The 25679-nt window shown below is 44.4% G+C and overlaps 1 protein-coding gene across 1 annotated transcript in view; it reads right to left on the reverse strand.

Moving 5' to 3' along the window:
- Positions 1–275: 275 nt before the first annotated feature.
- ZER1 (zyg-11 related cell cycle regulator) overlaps positions 276–25679 on the reverse strand; it is a 31184-nt gene continuing 5780 nt past the window's right edge. Inside the window, exons 2-16 of the mRNA XM_075185146.1 lie at positions 24335–24593; positions 21665–21815; positions 18919–19358; positions 18063–18239; positions 17410–17524; positions 17173–17319; positions 13914–14087; positions 12271–12486; positions 12105–12146; positions 11002–11121; positions 10800–10915; positions 10528–10716; positions 8363–8460; positions 4572–4674; positions 276–2758 (exon numbers count right to left, since the gene is read on the reverse strand). Of these exons, the coding sequence (XP_075041247.1) occupies positions 2701–2758; positions 4572–4674; positions 8363–8460; positions 10528–10716; positions 10800–10915; positions 11002–11121; positions 12105–12146; positions 12271–12486; positions 13914–14087; positions 17173–17319; positions 17410–17524; positions 18063–18239; positions 18919–19358; positions 21665–21815; positions 24335–24492 (2304 nt within the window). The 5' untranslated portion in view covers positions 24493–24593 and the 3' untranslated portion in view covers positions 276–2700. The remainder of the gene's footprint in view (positions 2759–4571; positions 4675–8362; positions 8461–10527; positions 10717–10799; positions 10916–11001; positions 11122–12104; positions 12147–12270; positions 12487–13913; positions 14088–17172; positions 17320–17409; positions 17525–18062; positions 18240–18918; positions 19359–21664; positions 21816–24334; positions 24594–25679) is intronic.

A 25679-nucleotide genomic window follows, 5' to 3' on the forward strand; every position in this document is an offset into this window, starting at 1 on the left:
TGGAGTCAATGCATCGACGGGTCAGAACCGTTTGGAGGCATGAGGGGGGATATACACAATATTAGGCACTATCGCACTAGATCAAAACGAATTGCTGATTGGCTGCTATGGGTTACTGCATATCTGCAAATTTTGGCATTTCTTAGTAAATACCCCTTTGTATAGTTTACAGTATGTATCATACAGCTGACAGACTGAAATACAAGAACATGGTTTCATACACATATTTGATCATTAAACCCAAAAGGGAATAACTTGAGACACAAGAGGGTAGCTCCTTTTTCCATGGGACTTTATTGATTCAGGTCATAAGTCGCTGCTTTTACAAAACACAATGCACAGTAGCACTGCACAATTGACTTGCACTGGGTATTAATATATCCTGCCCCCCTGCAGGTGGTGCAGAGATCTAATCCAGATAGAACACCCTTAGAAATAAACAGAAAGCAATTACTGTGGGCAGTAAAAGTCCTTGCAATGTTTTGGTAGACAGTCAATAAAATAATGAATACTCTTCTAAAAAGTTTACTTAATAGGGGAATAAGGAGTGTGTTTGGTGCACAAAAAAAAACAAAACCCCATAACAAAACAAAATAACCCCCCAAAAACACCAGATTAATTCATTCCAAATCGTCACCAAGGTAGGTCTATAGATGTTCAGGAGTGGAAAACCTGACTTGTGTTCAAATAATTACCCACAAATTCATGGCTGTAAAAGTTCAAGAGGAATAGGTAATACAAAAAAAGCAGGTGTGGTCCCCACTCCACTTTAGGTTCTGCCTCAGGCACAATATTGAGGTGAACACACTTTCTGTAAGTCCCTGGTTAGTTTGCTATTGCCAGTCCTTGCAGGGAAGACAAGAGATGCAGACTCTCTAAGGAACACTTGAGAACAAAGAATTAAACTGAAAATGAAAAGTCAGGGGGGGAAAAGAAGTATTCAGGAACAAAACGGAAAAAAAAAAATACATATTTTATACACATACATACTTACAAGTTTCAAACAGACTGAGAAAAACATTACTGTTATATTGCTTAGGACAGTACACACTAGTTTGTCATCCTGAAGCTCTCCGTTTGTTTTCCATTCAGATATCCAGCAACGTTTGTGCAAACTAATGCTAACATTATTTTGTGATTTAAGTGGCCCAGTCGCCTACATACAGTGAAGGCAGCCGTTACGTGGCGTGACCCAATGTGTATCCCATTAAACAGGAACTAGTGACATCATTGAGGCTTGCTAGTGGGGTCACTAGTTCCTAATGATCGGCCAGGCTGACTTCTTTAGAATATTGGTTAAGCCCCCAAACTTGCTGCTTCCGCTGTGTGTAGGCGACGAGTCCTCTTTTAAGATCTACAGGATCAATCAACTCAGAGGTCACAGTTCAAAACTCTAGCGCCATCCACAAAACCAAGGTTGGTTTGGAGCTGTAACCTTGGAACATTCTCGAAAAGCCTTCAAAACATTTAGAAAAAGTGGGATGGGAACATTGTCTTTTTTTTTTGCAGGATTAACTCAAGAGCGATGAGATTACACCCTTACCTGACCATGGTTTCTCTTTGGCAGCTACAGGGTAAAGCTTTTGGCTCACTTGCCCATTACTCTGGGTAGGGTTACCCGCCGAGATCGCTGCGCACACACACTTGCGTGTCGCAAGGAAAGGATAAGCTTTCGCACCTCGGTGTTAACCCCTTAATGTCCGATTTAGGCAAATACCACATGATTATGACTTCGTAACATGAAAATGTGTTATGGAAGAAAACAGGAAAACGGAAACAAAGATACAGGACAGACTATACTTAAATGTTACATTTTTAAGCTTATGCAAATGTTGCTTCGAGCCAATCCTACGCAGCCCACAAGTAATCTGCGCGGGGGAGAGGGGGGGGGTTCACTGGCAGTGGTTGTACACATTCTGCTTATTTGTGTATTTATTTTTTTTCCGATTATTCTGCAAAATAGGATTCTTATAGTTTTCCAACTTAGGACCTAACAATTTCCTTCCCTCTATCAGGGGACAGCACTTTTTTTTTTTTTTTGGAAGCCAGGACGGTCCATGCCATAAAACATTTTCCATAGTCAAATGTAAACACGGGTGGCCGACGAGCTGCTATTGTCCCACGATGGGTCTTGTAGTGTGAACGGACATTTGCCTTACGGGTGGCTCAGTTTATTTTACTGAACCAAACGTCTCAGGGTTGTTGTAATATAATCATCCAAGCTGGCGATCTTTACGTTGGTGAACATATATCCATGTTAAATGCTGGATGGCAGCTGGTATCATTCATCGTTGTGGTGCAAATCTTTATCTTGTGTTTTTTCTTAACCATCGGGTTGCAAGTCCGTAGTGGCGTCCGTCCATTGTGCGGGGAAACCGACTACTAGGGGTCCGGACTGGTCAACATCCCCCTGCTCAGAGGCTTCCAAAGCTATCTACACAATATCCAGGAGTATCGCTAGGATATATATCTTTTCTGTTTCCTTTGTTGCTCTTGTAGCCGTCTACAGTAACCACACCCAAACACATTTTGAATCAAAAATCAAAATAAAAAAAATAATAAACCACGGATAACAAGATTTTCTTGTGCAAATAAATTCTCTCTCCACCCTGGTGGTGGCGCCCAAGACACGGTTACCTCTGGTTACAAATGTCCTCTGTGGAGAATTGTGGAGTGATACAGACGTAGTCTTCTGTCGCCTTATAATAATGTGTCCATGGTCTCATCATTATAACTATCACAATGATCAAGGACTTTCCTGGGAAAAAAAGGGACACGTTAAACAAGTTGGATGTATGAACTATGTCTTGTCACATACAGCCCTTTTCTCACTGACACATCACACATCTCCTGATATACTCTGTGCTGCTGGAGACCCTGCTCCTTCCACTATATAACTCTCAGTCTGCTGCCTCCATTCCCCTCCTCACATCATGTCACTGCCCCTATCACATGCAGCCCTGTCCTCACTACCACATCACTCATCTCCTGATATACTCTGTGCTGCTGGGGACCCTGCGCCTTCCACTTTATAACTCTCAGTCTGTGGCTTCCTGCTGCCTCCATACCCCTCCTCACATCATGTCACTGCCCCTGTCACATGTAGCCCTGTCCTCACTAACACATCACTCATCTCCTGATATACTCTGTGCTGCTGGGGACCCTGCTCCTCCCACTATATAACTCTCAGTCTGTGACTTCCTGCTGCCTCCATACCCTTCCTCACATCATGTCACTGCCCCTGTCACATGTAGCCCTGTCCTCACTAGCACATCACTCATCTCCTGATATACTCTGTGCTGCTGGGGACCCTGCTCCTTCCACTATATAACTCTCAGTCTGTGGCTTCCTGTTACCTCCATTCCCCTCCTCACATCATGTCACTGCCCCTGTCACATGCAGCCCTGTCCTCACTAACACATCACTCATCTCCTGATATACTCTGTGCTGCTGGGGACCCTGCTCCTTCCTCTATATAACTCTCAGTCTGTGGCTTCCTGCTGCCTCCATTCCCCTCCTCACATCATGTCACTGCCCCTGTCACATGCAGCCCTGTCCTCACTACCACATCACTCATCTCCTGATATACTCTGTGCTGCTGGGGACCCTGCACCTTCCACTTTATAACTCTCAGTCTGTGGCTTCCTGCTGCCTCCATACCCCTCCTCACATCATGTCACTGCCCCTGTCACATGTAGCCCTGTCCTCACTAACACATCACTCATCTCCTGATATACTCTGTGCTGCTGGGGACCCTGCTCCTCCCACTATATAACTCTCAGTCTGTGACTTCCTGCTGCCTCCATACCCTTCCTCACATCATGTCACTGCCCCTGTCACATGTAGCCCTGTCCTCACTAGCACATCACTCATCTCCTGATATACTCTGTGCTGCTGGGGACCCTGCTCCTTCCACTATATAACTCTCAGTCTGTGGCTTCCTGTTACCTCCATTCCCCTCCTCACATCATGTCACTGCCCCTGTCACATGCAGCCCTGTCCTCACTAACACATCACTCATCTCCTGATATACTCTGTGCTGCTGGGGACCCTGCTCCTTCCACTATATAACTCTCAGTCTGTGGCTTCCTGTTACCTCCATTCCCCTCCTCACATCATGTCACTGCCCCTGTCACATGCAGCCCTGTCCTCACTAACACATCACTCATCTCCTGATATACTCTGTGCTGCTGGGGACCCTGCTCCTTCCTCTATATAACTCTCAGTCTGTGGCTTCCTGCTGCCTCCATTCCCCTCCTCACATCATGTCACTGCCCCTGTCACATGCAGCCCTATGCACACCAACACAATCACACGAGTGGACTGACTTCCACAAGATAAGCACACATCTCCTGAAATACTCTGTGGCGCTGTTAAAATTATAATGATCTAATAGGCTACAGAGTGCTCTCTTCACACCTACTCCAAAACCAGCGGCACCCATACGTACAGGAGATGAAGACTGATTCTTCATGCATTACAACATTCTGCTAATTCAGAGACAATTATTATATGTCCGTGTGACCAGTTGCATGCTAATATTGTCACAAAGAACTTGTGCTGGGCATTACCTAGCCATGTCCTTGGTTTCTTGACGTGTAGTAGACATCTTGAGCACATCTATTAGCAGAGGGAGCCCTCCTTCCTTGATCAGCAGGGGGCAGTATTTGTCCGCTAGGTTGAAGGAGTAAAAAACATACATTAAACTTTGAAAAAGAACTAGTGGACTCACGTTTCTTCTTTATCAGTAATAATTAGGAGCTTTTATCGATCTGGTACAATTTAGATGATGAAAGTGAATGTCGGATTGGATGCTGCACATTACACTCTCTTAAGCTGGGTACACACTACACTGTTTTCGTCCAATAATCGGCTCAATCAGCCGACATACGACCGCTCGTTCAAAAGTCGGGTCAGTGTGTGCAGTGATACGATGGTCGAAAGTCTGCCCAAATGGACGATTATCGCCTCATCTGGTTGGTCGTAGGGTTTAATATTTTCGTTCCAATCTTGTTTCCGTTGTGTAGTGTGTATAAACTTCCGACCGATCCACAACAGTGAGTACGAAATTACAGTCATTGCTCACGACAACATGGCTGTAAAAAGTCGCTAAAGGGACGTCCGCTCTTCCCTTTATCGTCCTAAACAAGGCTAGTGTGTATGCAGTCCATGAACCGAGCGATCGGATAATTGGTCGCATGTAAAATCGCTCGGCATAAAAAGTTGGTCTAAATTTCTGTAGTGTGTACCCAGCTTTAGTAAATAACCTCTAATGCTTTAATTGTGTTTGTGTCCTGCTGAATACACATCACACAAGCCCTTGAAAAAAATCACAGTTACTGTCTCCTACTTATCCAATTACTACAGTATATTGTGTTTAGGTCAGAGGTAAAATATGCAGTTACATGAAACTACGTTCCTATAAACCTTTCCATCCGAACTCCCCTTTATTGCTCAAAGCCTACCAACCATCTACTTACCCCCATCTCCTCCCTTTGCTCGTCCTCCCTTCTCTCCTCTTGCCTCAACTGGCTCCTCTTGTGCCTGGTCTGTTTACCCTCCCTTAGGATGTAAGCTCGTATGAGCAGGGCCCCCTCCCCTCCTGTCTCCATACCTGTTCTTCCGCTCCGTTTTACTGCATACGACTAGCCAGAGTTTCTGAAGTATTGGTACTTTTTGTTCATTGTTCTGTATGGTTTCACCCTGTATAGTCTACTGTTAGTACTGTGTGCGGCGCTGCGGATACCTTGTGGCGCCTAACAAATAAATGATGATGATAATAATAATAATAATAATAATAATATTCCCCCTGCAGATATAAATCTCCATTTCGTTATGTTTCCCACCCACTAAATTACTCCCCCACCCAGGCTGTTCCAGGTCTAATAATCTTCTGAAATGTTTTTCATATAGATTTGTGAGTGTTATCAGTTGCTGTTTTTCATAAGCCAACTTGTATTTTAGACTCAATAGCCCTTTAACACACACACACACACATTATATAAATGCTGTATATATAAGTTTGGTTTATTTTTTTATTTACACTGTAATTTGCTATACATGGTTCTTGTCTGCCGTCCAATTCTATTTTAAATAGATTACCAAATGCTTGTTTCTATCATGTTATCACTTTTAAACAAAACATCACTCAGACAAAACTGCCTGTGTGCTCTAGTGTACACCACACATAGTAGAGATAAACCAGCACTCAGACGACGTATTAAATATCAAAATGAATTTATTTGAGCAAATTAGTGTTTCGGTCCTCTGTTGGACCTGTATGAAAACATAACCAAACATAAGTGAAATCAGCTCTTAAATAGCTTCCAAACACCCTTATAGCCCAATTTTTCTATTCGTACCACAAATCTTCTGGTCTGCCGCTACTATATCAGCTAGTAGTATTTGTGTATTGATGAACACATTGCCAATGCAATGGACATTTTCTCCAGGGCAGACAGCTAGGAGCCGGTCAAAAGTAAACGCAGGGCACTCCTAGCCGTCCAATCAGTTGCTGTGACTGGGTGGGCTTACTTTGCCACTGGTCTTTGGTGGTGGCTCTTGGGTGAGGGACCTGGCACAGTTTTTCTTGCTTTCTTTCTGACCACAACTACTGGTGCCACCAGACTCGCGCTGACTGCAAATGCCAACTGTGTAGGAGAATAGCACTGCCACCACCAGGCTCCTTCACCGGCACCTGGCACCGCTTACTTCTTGGTAGCCGGCACAACTGCTGCAGCACCTCTTTGCTGTGGACTGGCTGGTATCTCCTGACCGCTTACTATGGATCAGGACTGCTAGCAGAGTGTTGACACAGCAACGCTTGGTTCAACGCAGAAGAGCCGGGGAATGGATTAGAGTGTAAGCTCTTATCGGTTGTTCATAGGATACAGCAGGCAAAAGGCGTCAGGTAGAATCTTGAAGCAGTGATGGTATATTGCTCAAGGGTCCTTATAAGGACCGTTACACACTAGTTAAAGGTACTAGTGGCCATCAAGAAGTACTTTTTATACAATTACTGACAAACGTTGGCAGGGGGGGTAATCCACCCCCTGGCCATACCTGGCATCACAAAGTCCGAGATATTACTTTCAATGTTTAGCATCATGATGCAATATATTCTCTAAATCTAGGTTCAACAATTTAAACTTAACAAAATTTACATCAATTTGTAATTTCCCAAATTACTTGCTGTTCATTATTCAGATATGGGGAATTATCTCTCTAACAGGACACACAGGATAGAAGGAGAACGACCCCCTGCTGTGTATTCAGGCTAAAAGATGTGTTGGTCACTCCTAGATCAAAAGCCTAATTAGCATGGGCTTTGTATTCTTCAGTTACAGAACCAAGTTGCCTCCAAAAAGGCATAATATGCATAAATCAATACACGATCAATAGTAAAATAAATGCATTTACACTGGCGCTGGGACTTAACCCTTTTCGGCGCTGCACATCAGTTAATAACCAGTCCCACAGCACCCATACATTAAATATATACATTTAAATTTATAGACATTCCCTATAATACAATTTTACATCGCCTGGAACATAGCATTGGGCGTCAACCCATTCGGCGCCCCTAGCATCGGGCGTCAACCCATTTGGCGCCCCTAGCATCGGGCGTCAACCCATTCGGCGCCCCTAGCATCGGGCGTCAACCCATTCGGCGCCCCTAGCATCGGGTGTCAACCCATCCGGTGCCCCTAGCATCGGGTGTCAACCCATCCGGTGCCCCTAGCATCGGGTGTCAACCCATCCGGTGCCCCTAGCATCGGGTCTCAACCCATTTGGTGCCCCTAGCATCGGGTGTCAACCCATTCGGCTCCCCTAGCATCGGGTGTCAACCCATTCAACGTCATAGCATCGGGTGTCAACCCATTTGGCGTCGCAGCAGCCATCTTGTCCATGTGGGAAGTGAGGGGGAGCCAGCCACAGTTGCGTTGAGCATTCAATAGCTTATTCTTCACATCTCTCTCTGCTATCAAACCTGGGAGAGGTGTCACTTACAGCTCCAGCGGAGTAAATTCTCTCCCGTACCACCATGGGTATTGGACCTTAATGGTTCTGCTGGTTGGAACTGTGGAAGGGGGCGGGGGGAGGATTCTGAAAATATACTTTTTAGGTGTATTTTTCCTTTAAGGAAAATCAGAGCTCTCCCCACTTGATTTATATAATGGAGTTACAAAATAAATATATTTATATAACAACATATAGAGAAATCTTTTCTGTACGTTCTGAGACAGTGGTTCAACAGGCAATACTGAAGCTACTGTACATTTAATCATGTACCAACAACTCTCAGTTACGCACGGTGCTCTAATTTCCAACATCTCTGTATAAAATCAACGGTGATACTCACGATATACAGACACCAGATTGTACAGGGCCCACGTTGCCCAGTGCTGGCTGACCGGAGAAACATTCTGGGGCAGAAGCCGAAGAATTGGCTCAAATGACCTTCAAACGACACAGATAGGTTAGGAACAATCCTCGGCAGAGAAATCACAAACTATACAAATGAGGGTGGTGTACAGGGACTGTTATGTGCCGCTTTTTCTACCACAGAAACAAACAAACCTTATTTTAAGCCCAAGTATTAAGACATTATAATCGATGCATGCAGTCTTATGAAAATGTGACCTCTCTACTGAAAGGTAAACAGCATTTAATGATGTTTTTTTTGTTTTTTTTTTAAATTTTTATTTTTGGAAGGTCAAATAACAAACAAAACCGATATGCAGTGTCAGCAAGAAAAAAAAAACACATCACATAAAACATGATATAAAATCAACAGAATATCGTAAAAAATCAGTGCAAGGAGGTCAAATTACGTGTATAAAGAATGACCAAAATTTTTTTTTAAAAGATGTAAGGGAGAGAGCGAAATGCCGCGAAAGAGGAGGGCATAACGCAGGGAGAGAGGAGAAGAGAGACTAGAACAGAGCAGAAAAGTAAAGGAAGAAAGGGGTTCTCAAAAAGAGGACGGATATATGTAGGTGTAAAGTCAAGTGAAAGGGGAGTAAGCCTGAAAAAACGAGAGCCATGGGCTCCATATCTTAGTGAACGGTCTTGATGTCCTATTGATGATGCTGGTCATGTATTCCAGGCGCTGAACCTGCCAAACTCTGTTAATAACGGCCTGAAGCGAAGGTGGAGATTGCTGCCTCCAGTCTGCTGCTATTTGGCAGGTAGCTGCCGATAAGATGTGCCTAGCTAACTTATTCTCATATCGAGTCGCCGCTGGTGCTCCCAAGGGCAAAAGAAAAAATTTAGGCTCTAATGGTATCGCTATCTGGAGAATCGATTGGATCAGGTGTTTAATCTCGGCCCAGAAGTTTGAGAGTTTAGGACAAGTCCACCATATATGGATAAAGTTACCCTCATGGGAGCACCCGCGCCAACAGCGATCAGAAGAGTCTGGAAGAATTTTATGGATCCGGGAGGGAACGTAGTACCATCGGTACAATACCTTATAGACATTCTCTTTTATTTTAACGCATATTGAGCTGGAGGCAGCATTCTCATATATCTCCGACCATTCCTCGCTCAAAAGAACTTCACCAAGGTCACGTTCAGCATTTAATGATGTTAATGTGTCATTACTCAGGCGTTTCAGGTTCAGAATGCTGCTTTAAAAAAACGCAAAGGTCGGAAAGCACCCACGGGATACCACCTTTATGTAACACCAACGTGAATTCAACATAGGTTTACATAAAGCCAAGCTTAAACTGACCAAGGAGGGACACTAGAAAAATGTCATTACAACAATGTACAGGAGGAGACCTTTAAACACAATTATCCTTGTGGCCTACTGGTTAGCACTTCTGCCTCACAGCACTGGGGTCATGAGTTCGATTCCCGACCATGGCCTTATCTGTGTGGAGTTTGTATGTTCTCCCTGTGCTTGCGTGGGTTTCCTCCGGGTGCTCTGGTTTCCTCCCACACTCCAAAAACATACTGATAGGTTAATTGGCTGCTATCAAAATTGACCCTAGTCTCTCCTTCTCTGTCTGTCTCCCTGTCTGTGTGTGTGTGTGTGTGTGTGTCTATATTAGGGAATTTAGACTGTAAGCTCCAATGGGGCAGGGACTGATGTGAATGAGTTCTCTGTACAGCGCTGCGGAATTAGTGGCGCTATATAAATAAATAGATGATGATGATGATCCTTAAACACAGCTTACTATTAGTAGCTACAAAGTACTACATTCAAGGTGGTTTACACTTTATATAGAGCATGTACTAGCTCCCTTCCCAAAATTATTAATTTGTTGTACTTAGCAGTTTATTTCTACTATTGGGAAAATAGGGAATTAAGTTCAGTTAGTTCAGTTGTTATTTAAAGTGAAAAATTCTTTTAAAGTGCTAAAACATGTAATAAGGCACAGGGTAGATGTATTTATAATGTTTAGAGCCACTGGTACGATTTATCCAAACAAATCTATACTTCGGATCATAATGGAAGAGAGTGTGGCAGGAAAGGACAGGTCCAAAAGAGGAACATCTGTACTAGGTGGTTCCACTGACCTGTAGTTAATATTCCTTCTGGAGCTGATATCCCAGCTCTGAATTGCTGTCCACATACGTTCTTCCACATCCTGGCGCGTCGGCTCTCCGATGAACCAGGCCTGGGGGCCGTCAAACATGATGTGTGATAGGACCCCGCAGGCGTTGTACGACACTTCAATCCCATCTGCTTTGCTTTCCAAGAGGTTGCTGACAATGGTAGAAGAGCACAAGTGAATGTAAAGCACCATCACTCACTGCCATATAAAACCTGGTCTAGACAGGGCAAGTACCTGAAAACCGTGATGAACTGTGACGTCATCAGCTGTGGCCGGAGTTCGCGCACCTCTGCCACGTTTCCCAGAAGCCCCAGCATGTTGCGGTGAAGTTCCTGCTTTTCAGGAAATTCCTACGGGCGGCAGACACTTGTTAAATTGCAGCCTCATCTTTAAGAATAAAAACACTGCTGAGTAACAACTCGGCAAGTCCACTTACTCGTAGGCAATCCAAAAATAGTTTCATGCCGCTGTAATTGAGGAACATCTCACAATTGTCCGGAGTCTCATCTGTGATGTTCCACAGGGCACTCCAGGAAAATTCCATCACCTGGTCACACTGCCAAAGAAGACACCAAGAATCAGCACACTCTTATCATGACGGTAATTAATCAGGTGGTAGCCCTTCTATCTTATACAGATCGCTTCGAAACACCTGAAACTAGTGATTGCATGCAAGTGGGAGAAGCACGACAACGTGACCAGAAGAATTGTCAAGGTCTATGTGCCGGTCACAACCTGAGGGTAAGCTGAAGGCTATGGCTTCTAGGGAGTAGACATGTGGCAGATACAGCTAAACCAGTGTTGGCTAACCTGTGACACTCCAGGTGTTGTGAAACTACAAGCCCCAGCATGCTTTGCCACTATATAGCCGCTTATTGCTGGAAGGGTATGCTGGGACTTGTAGTTTCACAACACCTGGAGTGTCACAGGTTAGCCAACACTGAGCTAAACACTGCGCCTTATTTGGGCCACATACGTAATAATCTTACCACTTGGCTCAAGAACTCCGAATCATTACTCAATTTGGATGCTCTGATCTGATTTGCTATTACAACTAAAATAAAATGAAGACATTTGCTGTAACATACATTCTACTTTTTTTTTTTACTCAACCCATCAGCGACTTGGGATATGAACTGGACCTTCTCAGAAATTATTTTATTTCCAGAATAAACAAAGCTGGTTGAATAACTAAAATTAACCTTCTCCTATAAGAACATATTAAACATCATTGGCTCCACTTTAAAGTCATGACGTTGGCTATATACATATAGCATGAAATAAATCAACCGGGCAGGCCTACAGCTATCATATATGATGTTTATTCACCTTATAAATAAGGAATGGGTTATTAGGAAGTATAAAACTGGAGCGGGTGTTAACAAACAAACAAAGAGGTAATGAATACATGGATAAATATTCCTCATTACTCATCAGACAATGGAAAGACAATAAAACAGAACAGGTAAGGAGGGAACTCGTACAAGGAACCAGAGTCAGATTGAAGCTTCTGAACCAAGCTTACAAGAAGGTACTTACGGTTTTGTCCTGGAGCTTCTTCTGGATTAGTTTCAGCATAGTCTATAAAAATAAAATTAATGTCTAAAACCACATGGACACGCATACATACGTACGTACGTCATGAGTCGTAATGATACAACTTGGCTATTTGTATTTTTAGCTGACAACCAGTTCAAGCACCTACCATGACAAACCCCATCTTGCCCACTGCCTCCTTGTGGTCATTATCCACCTGGCAGACGAGGGCATTGCAAAGGTGGACAGCGATGCGCTGGATGGACTCGTCTTGTCGTGTTGGGATCAGTATATTAAGCAGCAGCTCGTTTACTCTCTGATACTGGAACTCGAGTTCTTCAGGGATGCCGAAGTTACACAGTGTCAGACAGCAGTTTCTCTGCACCTACAGAGAGAAGATATGTGTCTCCATTATGTGGAACGGAGTCAGGGTTCAACGAGTGACAGGTTTCCCGTGTGGGACCTAAGACCTTGTCTAAAGAAGAACGTCCTGGTCTTGGGACATGAAATCTCTTAAACTCAAACCTATTTGGGGAATTGAAAGGTTTAAAAATCACCAGGCAAGTATGACGTTTCTGAGAGACCATGGGGTTTTGGGGGGTCCACAACAAATTACCATGAAGGGCAAATGGCCCAACTTTCATTGCTCCCAAACCAAATCAGCCTGTTGTCAGCCTTGATCATTGGATACAATGGGGAGGAATTTAATTCCCTGCGATGTGCCGCCGTCATCTCAGCGATGTCCGGCTCACTGGTTTGTGGGCACTACAGTACCCGAACATCGCCGAATTTCCTGCGCCCCTCTATGGGGCTGTGCAGTACCTTCCCCACCCTTCTGGAGGCACTCCGCAATACATCCCTGGGAACTGAATTCCTCCCTATATTTACTCCTAAGATAAAACCTTAACTCTTCATTAATATCCGTATCCAGTTTCCATTAAGAATAGCTTATTAATCCCCCCTCCTTTTTTGGCCTCAGTGTATAATGGCCAAGCTTTCAATGGTGGCTCCATAGTTATTTTAGAACACTGTAAAAGTAAAAACTCCTTTGGATAGCAGGCAGACATAATATGTTCTTGAAAAATATGTCCTATTCCAATTATATTTCTGAGTGCTCAGATCTCCCATATTACAACAATTATTATTATTAATTTTTATTTATAGGGCGCCACTAGGTGTCCGTAGCGCGGTAGAGGGACAAACAAAATTACAATACGAGGTGAGACAGCACAGTACAGTAAACAATAAGCACAGTAACTCAGTGAGCTCGAAGCACAGACCCCCCAGAGGGGAGAGGAGGGAGCGAGAGGGGAGAGGAGGAGGGCTAGGTAGCTGGAGAGCAGAGTTAAAAGTGGGGAAGACAGGAGGAGAGATGACCCTGCTCAAAGGAGCGTACAATCTAAGGGGCAATGACATGTTTTGAGTAACTTTGTGGAAAGGCTCTCTTCTTCACATTTGGGAGGGATCTTTTCCCTCCGTTCCGAACATTGCTCCATATTAGGACTATTTCTTGTTATCCTTACAAATGTTAAAGGAGGTTGTGTCCCCTGTAACCCCCCAAAGAAAATCAATGCATTGCTCACCCATAACTTTACAGAAGAATCCATGAAAGTTCTTTAGCTTTATTACAAACTGAGGAGTGGGGGGGGGGGGGTAGATGGGGTTTTTAGAGGGTTTCTGATTTTTTGAGAAGGGGGATTGAAAAGTGGACAACCTCTTTAATGACCTCAGTTTAGGATGAAATACAGAAATATTGTTCTACAAGTGAACATTGCTCTATTTCATTAGGTTGTATTTATGGCGGTGCCTTACCGTAACTTCCTGGTAGGATTCCATGCCATTAAGCACCACTTGGATGACCTGCCGTCGGAGCCGCACACTTTGCTCGCTGCGGTAGTCAGAGTTTGTCAGGTAGAACAAGGCTGCACTACCCGTCACCTGGATTGTTTTATCGTACTTGTGACACTTGAGGGCAGCGATTACCAACTGCAGAGATAAGACAAGAAAGGGCTGCAGTGTGATGTTCTCCAACAGAAATAGATATTTTCATTAAGCATAACCTAGTTTTTTACTTTCCATAAAGCAGGACAATCACAAACGTGGTAAACAGTTTAGTTGTACATACCACAAATGCAAATAGTTACAATCTTACGTTATTTACCCTTAAAATATAATAAAAAAAGCTGCCATTATTCTGGAATCATTGGCTCTTATAGTAGATTACAGTAGTAGTAAATTGCTAATGGAAACAAAGTATTATAGACAAATCTGTGTGTTGCAGTCTTATTTCAATGACATAAATCATGGATTTTTCTATTTCTGTTAAATTCTTTTGGGTGACACTGAAAAACTAGGGTATAGAAGTGTGGTACAGGAGCTTGGGAACTTTAAATCTCCCTCCAAAAGTTCAAGCTTCTCTCCCCTCTATTACCCCATAGGCTGCCAGGAATTCAGTAGTTTTCTAACAAAGGCCCAAGGATGAACTAGGAGTACAGAGCACGAGAGAGAGAGGACAGAAAAAGGTTCTCCAACAATAACAGGAATGAACACATAACAAGGAGAACAGTGAAGAACAAAGAACAGAAAGAAGGACCAGAATGTAAAGGTTGGGTGTCTAGTGTCCCACTCACCCCATTGACTTAGAGACAAGGATTTAACGCAAGTATAAAAATCTCAATTTGTCTTTCATCCATGCTGGACACTGGAAACACTGAACCCTTCAAAATGTTCCTACGGGAAGGTACACCCAGAAGTAGGAGTGCCCAGCACTTAAGTCCAATACAGAAGCAACTGTATTGAATCTGTAGAACTTGGTTTGCACAGAAGACCAGGTGGTTGCCTGACACAGCTGCCCAGTCAAGGTCCCATACTGCTCCGTCCAAGAAACACCCACCGATTTGCTAGAATGTGCCATAAAATATTTGGGAGCAGGCTTCCTGCCCAAATAGAAGTGTGGCAAATTACCAAAGTAATCCACCAATCAATTGTGGACATCATAGATAACCAGAGGTCATCTATCCAATGCACTTCACAGGACCTATGGACATAGACCCTTAAGGCCCTGACCACATCCAGAGAGTGAAGAGAGCCGTCTCTTCTTCCAGGACTAAAACCTCGATCACAATGTCCTGATTAATATAAAACATGAAGATCACTTTAGGCTGAAAGGAAGACTTAAGAAGAACAGGCCTGTCTTCATGACAGATAAGAAACAGACCTTACAAGACAGAGCCCCCAGCTCCAAAACTCTCCTGGCCAACAGAAATGTAGTTTACCAGATACAAAAACTTCAACTACACCGAATTCCAGGGTTCAAAAGGAGGGTGCAGCGAGGCTGTCAGCACTAGCCTGAGATCCCAAGGCGCTACTGGGGTATGTATGGAGACTAGTCATGCATCACTTTCTGCATGAAGGTCTGCACTCTAGACGAATATCCGGTAGACTCCTGAATTCTAGTTAGGTCTCCCGGGAGAGCAGGACATTCAATGACGTGTCATTTGGCCCTGCTGCCCGTGACATAATGATGCGATTGCAACACCCCGTCCCCATCCACACCTGAAATTCACCTTCCTTCCAGGAAATCAGTGCTCCCCGTCTAAGCTCTCCCCTCCAACTCTCCGCTGTCCTGAATATGTAGTGTCTGATGGACAGCTTGCACTAAATCTAATTCTCCCTGCTTCCTGTTGGAGTCAGTAAACGAAGAAACCTCAGTCAGAGACTTCGGCCTTCTTCCCTGGTCTAGTTGCGAATGCAGGTTGCACTAATTCTTCTCAGCCAGGATCAGAAATGAACAAGCTCTGCTCCAAGCAGGCTTGTCTGGTGACTGCAGCAGCGGAGCGAGAAGATCCCCCTGGCCGTGGGCTACTGATAGGAAAGGATGGGTCCAAAATTACACAGAAGGGGCAGAGGAGGATAGGTACACAATTGGTCTCTGGGAAAAAGCTTCGCAATGCATTGGGCCAAATACATCGACCAGGCAGGTTCAGTCATTTCAGCAGGACCCCCTGCTGTGAGACCCCCACATCACAGTTGTGTCAGCATCTGACTGGCTACTAGACAATCTAGAGTGGAACAGGTAAAACCACTGATGTCCCCTTCCTAGACCCAGCCCTGTATGTACTCGTCTTATACAAAAGCTGAGGGGAGACAGAGAGGACATCTGCTGTGCACAATGACAAGAGGACTGAGGACTGCAAAACACACACACAGTTCAGAGCAAAAGTGACTGAAGGAATTCCAGTCACAAGCAGCCCCAGCCCCTATACAGGGTCCCTAGAGGGAGAGCTATTGTGTCTACCTTATTGGAGTGCTTGCCTCTAAGAGGGAAGCCCTGCCAAGGGGCAGGTGCGGAATAGGAATAGCACCCCCTCCCCCCAGGGCCCAGAACCAAGATGCCCTCTGTGAGGTAGCCTGGACCAGGAGCCCCCACAAGACCCCCTGCCCCTGGCACCAGGGACCCTGCATACAGTCCTTCTCTACAGGTCCTGGCACCAGGAATGGGGACCTTGACATAAACCCAGCTCCATGCTCCTGTGACCAGGAGACAATCCCATGCTGGGAGCGAGCTATTGGCAGGAGCTAGCGCTGCTGAGAGATGTCAATTAAAGCCAAAAAAGAAAGAATACAATAAAACAGAGGAAGAGTAATGTGGCTACCATCAGCCAACCATGGAAAAATCGCCTAGCTCCATCGTCACTAAACAAGACTGAAGATCCCAGACAGCCGATGGTGGTACAGAAAGAGAGGAGCTTGAGCTCTTGCTGGTAAATTTAAAGTACCCAAGCTCCTGCCTCAGCACTATATACCCCCATGGGAGAAAGAGAAACAAATATTGCACATTTCAAATCAAAGCTTTATATCAATTAGTTTACATTTTAACAAACATTCACATAAACATTTGGATTATATATAAAAGGGTGACTATTTAACTTTATTGGACCTTAAAAATAGGAAGCCAGACGATGGCGAAAACACACAATTACCTCTCTCTTACTTCAGTCATTAGTACAAAAGTCTTTTAAAACAGTCCTCCCATTGCCTGATCATAGCGGGAGGGACAGGGAGCGGTTACCTGCAGGGCTCGCAGTGGCTGGTTGCACCTCTCTATACGAGCGATGTCGAACAGGAGATTTATGGCACGGGAGGTTATCTCAGGACGGTGCTCAGTGTACGATTCAATGGTATTTAGCACTTGCTCCTCGTTTTTGTCTCCACTCACCTGTTAGAGAACAAATAAAGTTGCATTGCATTACACACTTCTCATGGATGTCAGAAATATAATAAATCTAGTGCATGGCTGGGATCTCACCTTGTAGGCTGGGATGTGCGTCAGGTGGCAGAAAAACGTTTCAAAAAGGCCCAGGAACTGCAGAGGCCTCTTCAGGGCACGGAACGGAATGATACTGCTCTTACTGGGGTTGGTACTGCATGGAGACAAGACGCTTATATGTTATTTATTTACACATACTAGGCACAGCTGCACGGTGGCTCAGTGGATAGCACTTCTGCCTCACAGCACTGGGGTCATGAGTTCAATTCCCGACCATGGCCTTATCGGTGTGGAGTTTGTATGTTCTCCACGTGTTTGCGTGGGTTTCCTCCGGGTGCTCTGGTTTCCTCCGGGTGCTCTGGTTTCCTCCCACACTCCAGAAACATACTGGTAGGTTAATTGGCTGCTATCAAAATTGACCCCAGTCTGTGTGTATGTATGTTAGGTAATTTAGACTTTAAGCTCCGATGGGGCAGGGACTGATGTGAGTGAGTTCTCTGTACAGCGCTGCGGAATTAGTGGCGCTATATAAATAAATGATGATGATGATATCCCACCACTTTCACTCCCTATTTATCAATGATCAGCAGCTGACAGCGGGATACGACACTGGAGCAATGTTATTTCAAATGTATTTAAACAATTTCTTACACTGGGGTATGTCCAGAAATTTAGCCCCATGCTCTACGTACCTAGGAGGCCCCAACTCGTCGTCCATCTTGGAGACGGCACAGTTCTCCAGCATGGTGTGACCAGAGATGTCCAAGGAGACCAGGTCTTCCAGGTTCTGCACAAACAGGTTTAGCACCTTGCGAGTGAGTTTGAACTTGTAGTAACTTGATAGTCTATCACGGGAGATATCCAGGTGCCTGGAGCCATGAAAGGATAGGTAGATATAACCACATATGACGGAGCCAATATGTTTTTGAACATAATCGTGCCATGAAACAAAACTAAACAATCAGGCAACATATACAGAACCATTTCCTATGAAGTACAGCACCCTCAGTACTGTCTTGCTCATGTAAGTTGCAGAGAAAACTGCTTTAACCCAGTGGGGTCTGAAGGCCGCATGTAATTTCCATTATTTGAAGGTTTATAATAACATAAAAACATTTATACAAACCATATGCGGACCCCCCAAAAGGATTGTGAGATCCCACTGCCAGTAACTTATACTGGATGACTCTCCAGACATCCTTGAACTGTTAAATGCAAAGTACATCGTGCTGGACTGTCAAACAGACAAGCTGATTGGACGAGTAATGACTCCACCGGAACAACTTCATTATCACAACCAGGCATCATACTGCTTATATTAAAAATTCCCCAGGCTGTCATGCCAAGAGAATCATTCATTACAGGTGCTGGTAGGGAGAGATTTGGGGGGTTCCAGTCATGCGCCCCTTATTGTTCAACTAGTTAGGTAGAAGATTATTTGAGGAAGGGGGTTACATTTTTTTTTAAAGAACCCTGGTTTAAATGGATATTATACAGTAACGCTTCATTAAAAAATAAAATCATGTACAATAGAGGCTACAAAGTTACCTGAGTTTCTGCAGCTGTACAATGACGCGGATGTGTTCCTCAGACAAGTCCATATTGTACAAGACTAATGACACCAATGTGTCTTTCCACTGAGTCAGAAAGCTGATGTCGTTCATCTGAATTCCTGACAGATTTAGAGCTTTCAAACTAAGCAGAGGGCGCAGCATCATCTCTATATCCACCCCCTTGGTGATGCAGCCGAGGTTTAGGAAACGAAGGTGTTGGAACCCTTGAAACGTGAAGTCCCGGGAGAGGATCTGGCGAGTGGGGTTCACCAGGCAGTCGGTGTCGTCGTAGCGTCCCAGGTTCTCCTCTTCAAAGAAGATGTTGCTGCATCCGAAGAGGCTGAGGGACACGAGGGTGGACTTGAAGTGTGCCAGGGTCTGCAGGCTCTTGGCCGTCAGACGCTCACAATTTGTAAGGTACAGTTCTATCAGGTCCTGTGGAGATGGGGAACAAGTTATCTCTGTATCCCAGTACTAGGAGACTGAATGATACTGTATGAAACGGACATTGGTCAATGGAGGAAGCTCATTGTGAAAGGTTATATATCTATAATATAAATGTCTAGTGGCGTGTCTTAGTCTGTCTGTGTGTGGAAAATATAAAACCAAGCTGCAGCGCCACCTGCTGGGCGGAGTTATACACTGACCTACTAAATTCTTAGTGTGTGTGGGGAAAAAAAAAATTCAGAAAGGGCTGAAATTTGGTATACTAAGATGTTTTTAATTTGTTAATTGTTAAAAGTGTTTATAAAGATTTTAAAAAAATATATATATATTTCTTGAAGGAGAAGTGACAGTTGGGAGTGGTTGGTGGTTGCCGGGGGTGACAGTGGGGAGTTTTTAACACCTTAAGTAGCTTGATGAAGGATGTGGCGATGAAGATGAAGGATGAGGTGATGGAGAAAAATCATGAGGTGGTGACATGTGGACAAAACCACGTTAAAAAAGGGCGCTTGCATCGGGAAGTAACGCTCTTCCCCTGAGGAGGCCTGGGCTAGGCCCAAATGCTTGACAAGAACCTTTTTAACACCTTAAGTAGCTTGATTTGACTAGAATGCATGAGTATCATGCACGGGTTAACTTGTTAGTTATATAGCGGATGCACGTTTTAAGGTCACAAGAGGAGTGTTTACTTGTATATCTAGCATGTTTAGCTTTACATGGTATTTTACAACCTCAAATGAAACCTGCTCTTTATTTGTAAAGTTTTATGACTGGTGATCACTAATAAAAACTAAACGACAAACTAAATTAATTTTGTGATCAGCAAAATGCCTGTTCTCTGCAGTCATATTTCATACTTGCCCACTCTAGCGGAATATCTGGGAGACCCCCTGAATTCTGGTTAGGTCTCCCAGACTCCCGGGAGAGCAGGCCATTCTCACGCATCCAGCAGGAGGGGGGGCAACACCCCACTCCTCCTCCACACCTACACCTTCCCTCTGGGATCTCCCCCTGGATGGGAAACATTTAAAGCAGGCAAGTATGCCATACTTACTATGGACGTATTCCATCAACTGTATTTGAAGGACTAAATTGCTTTATCAAGATTAACATATGCTTCGAATTAAGAAATGAGGCTGCTGGACTTTATAAAAATGGACACTTCTAGATTAGACTGACAGGCTCACAAAGAGGAACAATCACACAGCATTGATATGCAAACACACCGCCTACAACAATACAGGTTACACAACAGCAAACACACTGATTGGACGGAGATCAAATGACCAGGACTCTACTGACACACACATTGTAAACCAATCTGTTTGCGCACAGATCACATTGCTGTGTACATTGAGAATATTTCTGCTGTTGGACCTGACAAAGTGATGACAATGGAACGTGCACACTAAATAGCAGCCTCCTGTTTAATGTGCAATGGAAAATAGCTTTCTCTATATGACAGAATCACAGTGTGCTATTCCCAAAAATTACTTAATTTACAGTCATAATTTATTTAAACTGCCAATATGCCTCTCCAAAAGGAGAAATATGCTGTTTAACATGGCAGCCTCTGAGAGTGCCCTGGGGGTTTTAGAGCATGACACATGCTATTGCTGACACCTACTTATCAGCCTCATCAGTGCAAGACAGGGTCTTCTGGTCAGCGGTGTGAGAAAATCATCATCATCTATTTATATAGCGCCACTAATTCCGCAGCGCTGTATAGAGAGCTCCCCATTGGAGCTTACAGTCTAAATTCCCTAATACACACAAACCAAGAAACGAAGGTCAATTTAAAAGCAGCCAATTAACCTACCAGTATGTTTTTGGAGTGTGGGAGGAAACCCACGCAAACAAAGGGAGAACATACAAACTCCACACAGGCCATGGTCGGATACCCAACTCATGAGCCCAGTGCTAACCACTAAGCCACCGTGCTGCCCACAAGCCAATGAAACAGCCTCACTAGTAAAATAAGTTGTGATGTTCCCTGGAGAAAATATTGAAACAAGCCTCTGCTAAAGCAGATGGGACAACTGGAAATTCCAGAAGTAAATTTACTTTACTGTAAAACAAAAGAAAACAACAACAACAAAAAAAACTTTAATCAGGATTAATGTCCAGAATATTCCATAACTAGTTCTATCAATGTATGTACAATGCGGTGTTGTACAATATTTATCTATTCATTTCACACAACAGTGCATTGTCTATCAAATACCACAATTAAAAGCGTACAAGAGGATGCTGCAACTTCCTGTAAAGCCCAACAACACTGGTACTTGTGAGCTCACTTGCTTAGCGATGGCTTCTAGATCTTGGTCTTGGACGATATCCTCCCTCAAATGTAGTCGCGTGAGCCGGGTACTCTGCGGCTCCGAAAACAGGGTGAAGAAGCTCTCGTGGGGCTCAAAGCTACTGTCCGAATTCACCAGTTCAATGTACCTTAGAAAAGAAAAGATTTATGTCACAAACAGAAAGTATTACAATTATCTCATCTAATCAAACTACAAGTATAAGAAAAAGAAAAAGAAGAGGATCTTGGATCAGGCTCGGAGAACCGGTGGCTCTCTGTCTAATGCTAAGTACACTAAGCTCTGTGTGATGAAATGAGGTATTGATCCCACCTCAACCAGTCAACAGTGTGGACTATAAAAACATGTACATTTTCTATACCTCTGGCTCCCCATATTTCTCAGTCATATATTATTTTAAATTATATATTTTTTTTTAAACTGATATATTATAGGGCAGCACGGTGGCTCAGTGGTTAGCACTTCTGCCTCACAGCACTGGGGTCATGAGTTCAATTCCCGACCATGGTCTTATCTGTGAGGAGTTTGTATGTTCTCCCTGTGTTTGTGTGGGTTTCCTCCGGGAGCTCCGGTTTCCTCCCACACTCCAAAAACATAATAGTAGGTTAATTGGCTGCTAACAAATTGACCCTAGTCTGTGTGTGTGTGTGTGTTAGGGAATTTAGACTGTAAGCTCCAATTGGGGCAGGGACTTATGTCAGTGAGTTCTCTGTACAGCGCTGCGGAATTAGTGGCGCTATATAAATAGATGATGATACTGTACTTTTAAGTTGTAATATTTCTGGTAGCATAGCTTGTTAATCCATTGTCTCAGCTTTGGCAAAAGGATTATTGTTCACACCAGGTTTTACGCCCTCTGTTTAGCTGTGTGTTTCTGTGTGTTAAGATAGGAAAAACATCAACAGATAGAGATCCTTGTTTAATTATAGATGACTACATTATATATTTAAATGCAATGTCTCTGTGACCTCTCCCGTATAAACAGGATCTGCTGTACAGCCACAGAACAATATCTGTTCCTAATAATATCAAGAGCAACTCATCTGTTATCGGAAAAGGTAAACACAAAAGAAGGATCAATCAGACAGGTCCTAGAACTCCTCAGGGGGCTATTTCTACCTTTAAAAGACAGCTCCCCAAAACAGCGAATGGGCATTCACTACCCAGTGATAGCTGAAGTCAGACTGGTGTTGAGATTTAGGTCTCTGCCAGTTGACAGGGAAGGGACAATCGGTCCATGGAGCGTTGCCTTTGCCCTGATATCTATCCAGGCCTTGGGGAGCTGTGTATCCGCCAACAGCGGAGTAACAGTGACCCGGGACCGGTGCTCTGCTGCTGACAAGAGAGAGCATCAGGAGAAGTTTAGATGGACAGCACACCCATAGAGTGGCTAGGATACTGGCGAGATGTTTTCCTTATACCCTATATGTTGTCTGTGCCAGACTGTAGTGTTATTTGTTGTTGGGTTGTTATTGCTGTTTGGTGCTACCATTTTGCTAAATAGGCCTATTTACTTTAATTTCAGATATTCTTTTATGAAATTTTGAACCTTGGACCGGTACCGGGTATAGCGGCTGTGTGGGAGAGGTCTCCGCACAGGAATGGTCTACCGGGTATGCCAGCTGTGCGGGAGAGGTCTCCGCACAGGAATGGTCTACCGGGTATGCCAGCTGTGCGGGAGAGGTCTCCGCACAGGAATGGTCCTCCGGGTATGCCAGCTGTGCGGGAGAGGTCTCCGCACAGGAATGGTCTACCGGGTATGCCAGCTGTGCGGGAGAGGTCTCCGCACAGGAATGGTCTACCGGGTATGCCAGCTGTGCGGGAGAGGTCTCCGCACAGGAATGGTCTACCGGGTATGCCAGCTGTGCGGGAGAGGTCTCCGCACAGGAATGGTCTACCGGGTATGCCAGCTGTGCGGGAGAGGTCTCCGCACAGGAATGGTCTACCGGGTATGCCAGCTGTGCGGGAGAGGTCTCCGCACAGGAATGGTCTACCGGGTATGCCAGCTGTGTGGGAGAGGTCTCCGCACAGGAATGGTCTACCGGGTATGCCAGCTGTGCGGGAGAGGTCTCCGCACAGGAATGGTCTGATCCTCATGCTCTACCCGAGTGGTGCAATCCAGTCTTTCAAGCTCCTGGGTCAAGCGGCTGGATCACTTCTAGTTTCATTGCAGACTGTTAGTGCGTTCGGAAGATAATAGCGCATAGTGGCCAATAGAGGTCATCTACAGGCCGTATATTCCTGCGTGCCCGATAATGGACTTGGATGGGATCACTACATGGCGCTGCAGTTGGTTTGGGCTACACACGTTGCGGTGTGAGCTGGGATATGGCACTAATGATGATAGCTAAGGCTCTTGGAACAGTCAAGCTGCAGACTAGACACAATAGTTACAACAACAGCTGGAGACCCACAGATGTTCATTAATAACCTGTAGTATAGATGAAAGCTGGCCACACACGCTTTGATATCGCCAGGGATATTGGGCTCAGTGAGGTCACTAGAGGTCAGTGCATTTCTAGGTTGAATATTGCTATTGGCCAAAGAATGGTTTCCCTCAATGTGCCTAGTTAACAAATAAACTTTAGAAAAAGACACAAATGAAACCGGACATGCACATTCACAAGCTCGTCACACGCAGTAACGTACTCATTCACCAGCCGGTCACAGATTTCACTGGGCAGGAAAATATCGGGATGAAGTCGCAAGGTTTCATTGTCTAAGAGGTAGCAGAGGGTCCCCTTTAAGTTTCGGAGGCAGAAGTCAGTGCAGATGGTCATGAGAGACTCGGGGCTGTCCGACGCCATCCTGGTACGGTGCTGTAGTTGAAATGTTAGCGGGCAGAATGGGCACCAGAAAGAAGGATGCCCTCCTCCTTAGTTAACTTTTCTGGCTCATCAGGGGATCACTAGAACAAAAACAGAAATACAACATTACCATACTTACAAGTAACACAGATTTACCCCCCCTGGGGTTTAGCTTTCAAAATCAATCCAGTTATTTATAAATGTCTCATTATAGTCTGCTGACTAGGTCAGGAAAATTTTTGGGGTGGATACTCGCTGCACATACTACTCTACTGTACTCTACAGAGAATGAACCCGTTACTGAACTGGTAAACCTCACGTAACAAGGCCGGTATTGTCTTCTTGGCACCATCTTTGGATTTAAAATGTCACCCTCTGGCATGGGTCAACAGGCTAAGTACACTTCATAGTGCCAACAGCCATTTAAACATCCAGGCAACAACAATTCTGTACAGACAACAAGCAGCCAGACAAAGGGAAGCTCATCTGCCAATGGCACCCGATGCTATGGTGTAAGATGAAATCACTGTGTCCACATAAAGAAGTGGTAAGAGAGTGTTCAATCCAGGATGGCAAGACACAACATGCTTCCTCGTATTAACACTACAACTGAAGATGCCGCCATGCCCCCCGAAACACAGTGTCTCACCATCCTGTATTAAATACTCCTGGTGTTTGCGTGGGTTTCCTCCGGGTGCTCCGGTTTCCTCCCACATTCCAAAAACATACTAGTAGTTTAATTGGCTGCTATCAAAATTGACCCTAGTCTGTCTCTCTCTCTCTCTGTGTGTATGTTAGGAAATTTAGACTGTAAGCTCCAATGGGGCAGGGACTGATGTGAGTGAGTTCTATGTACACCGCTGCGGAATCAGTGGCGCTATATAAATAAATGATGATGATGATGACAGAGCTTAATCTCCTCTATATACGGCTTATATAATTTAAGGACTAGTGGAGGTGATGCTTGCCCATGCTAGCGCCTGAAGCGAATTCCGTGGGATCTATGACAATTAGAGGTACACACCGTGATTTTAACTCTACCTTATGCTACAGTACAGTTGACACATCCCAAAATCTGGATTAACAATAAATATCGATGAACACACATACTGCAGCTGCAGTATATTTAAAAATTTAAAACACGAGCCAAGCACTGGAAAAGTCAATTGTCTGTAAAGTACTTAAAT

This window comes from Mixophyes fleayi, chromosome 9, assembly GCF_038048845.1.
Source record: "Mixophyes fleayi isolate aMixFle1 chromosome 9, aMixFle1.hap1, whole genome shotgun sequence".
In the NCBI taxonomy this organism is placed as follows: domain Eukaryota; kingdom Metazoa; phylum Chordata; class Amphibia; order Anura; family Limnodynastidae; genus Mixophyes; species Mixophyes fleayi.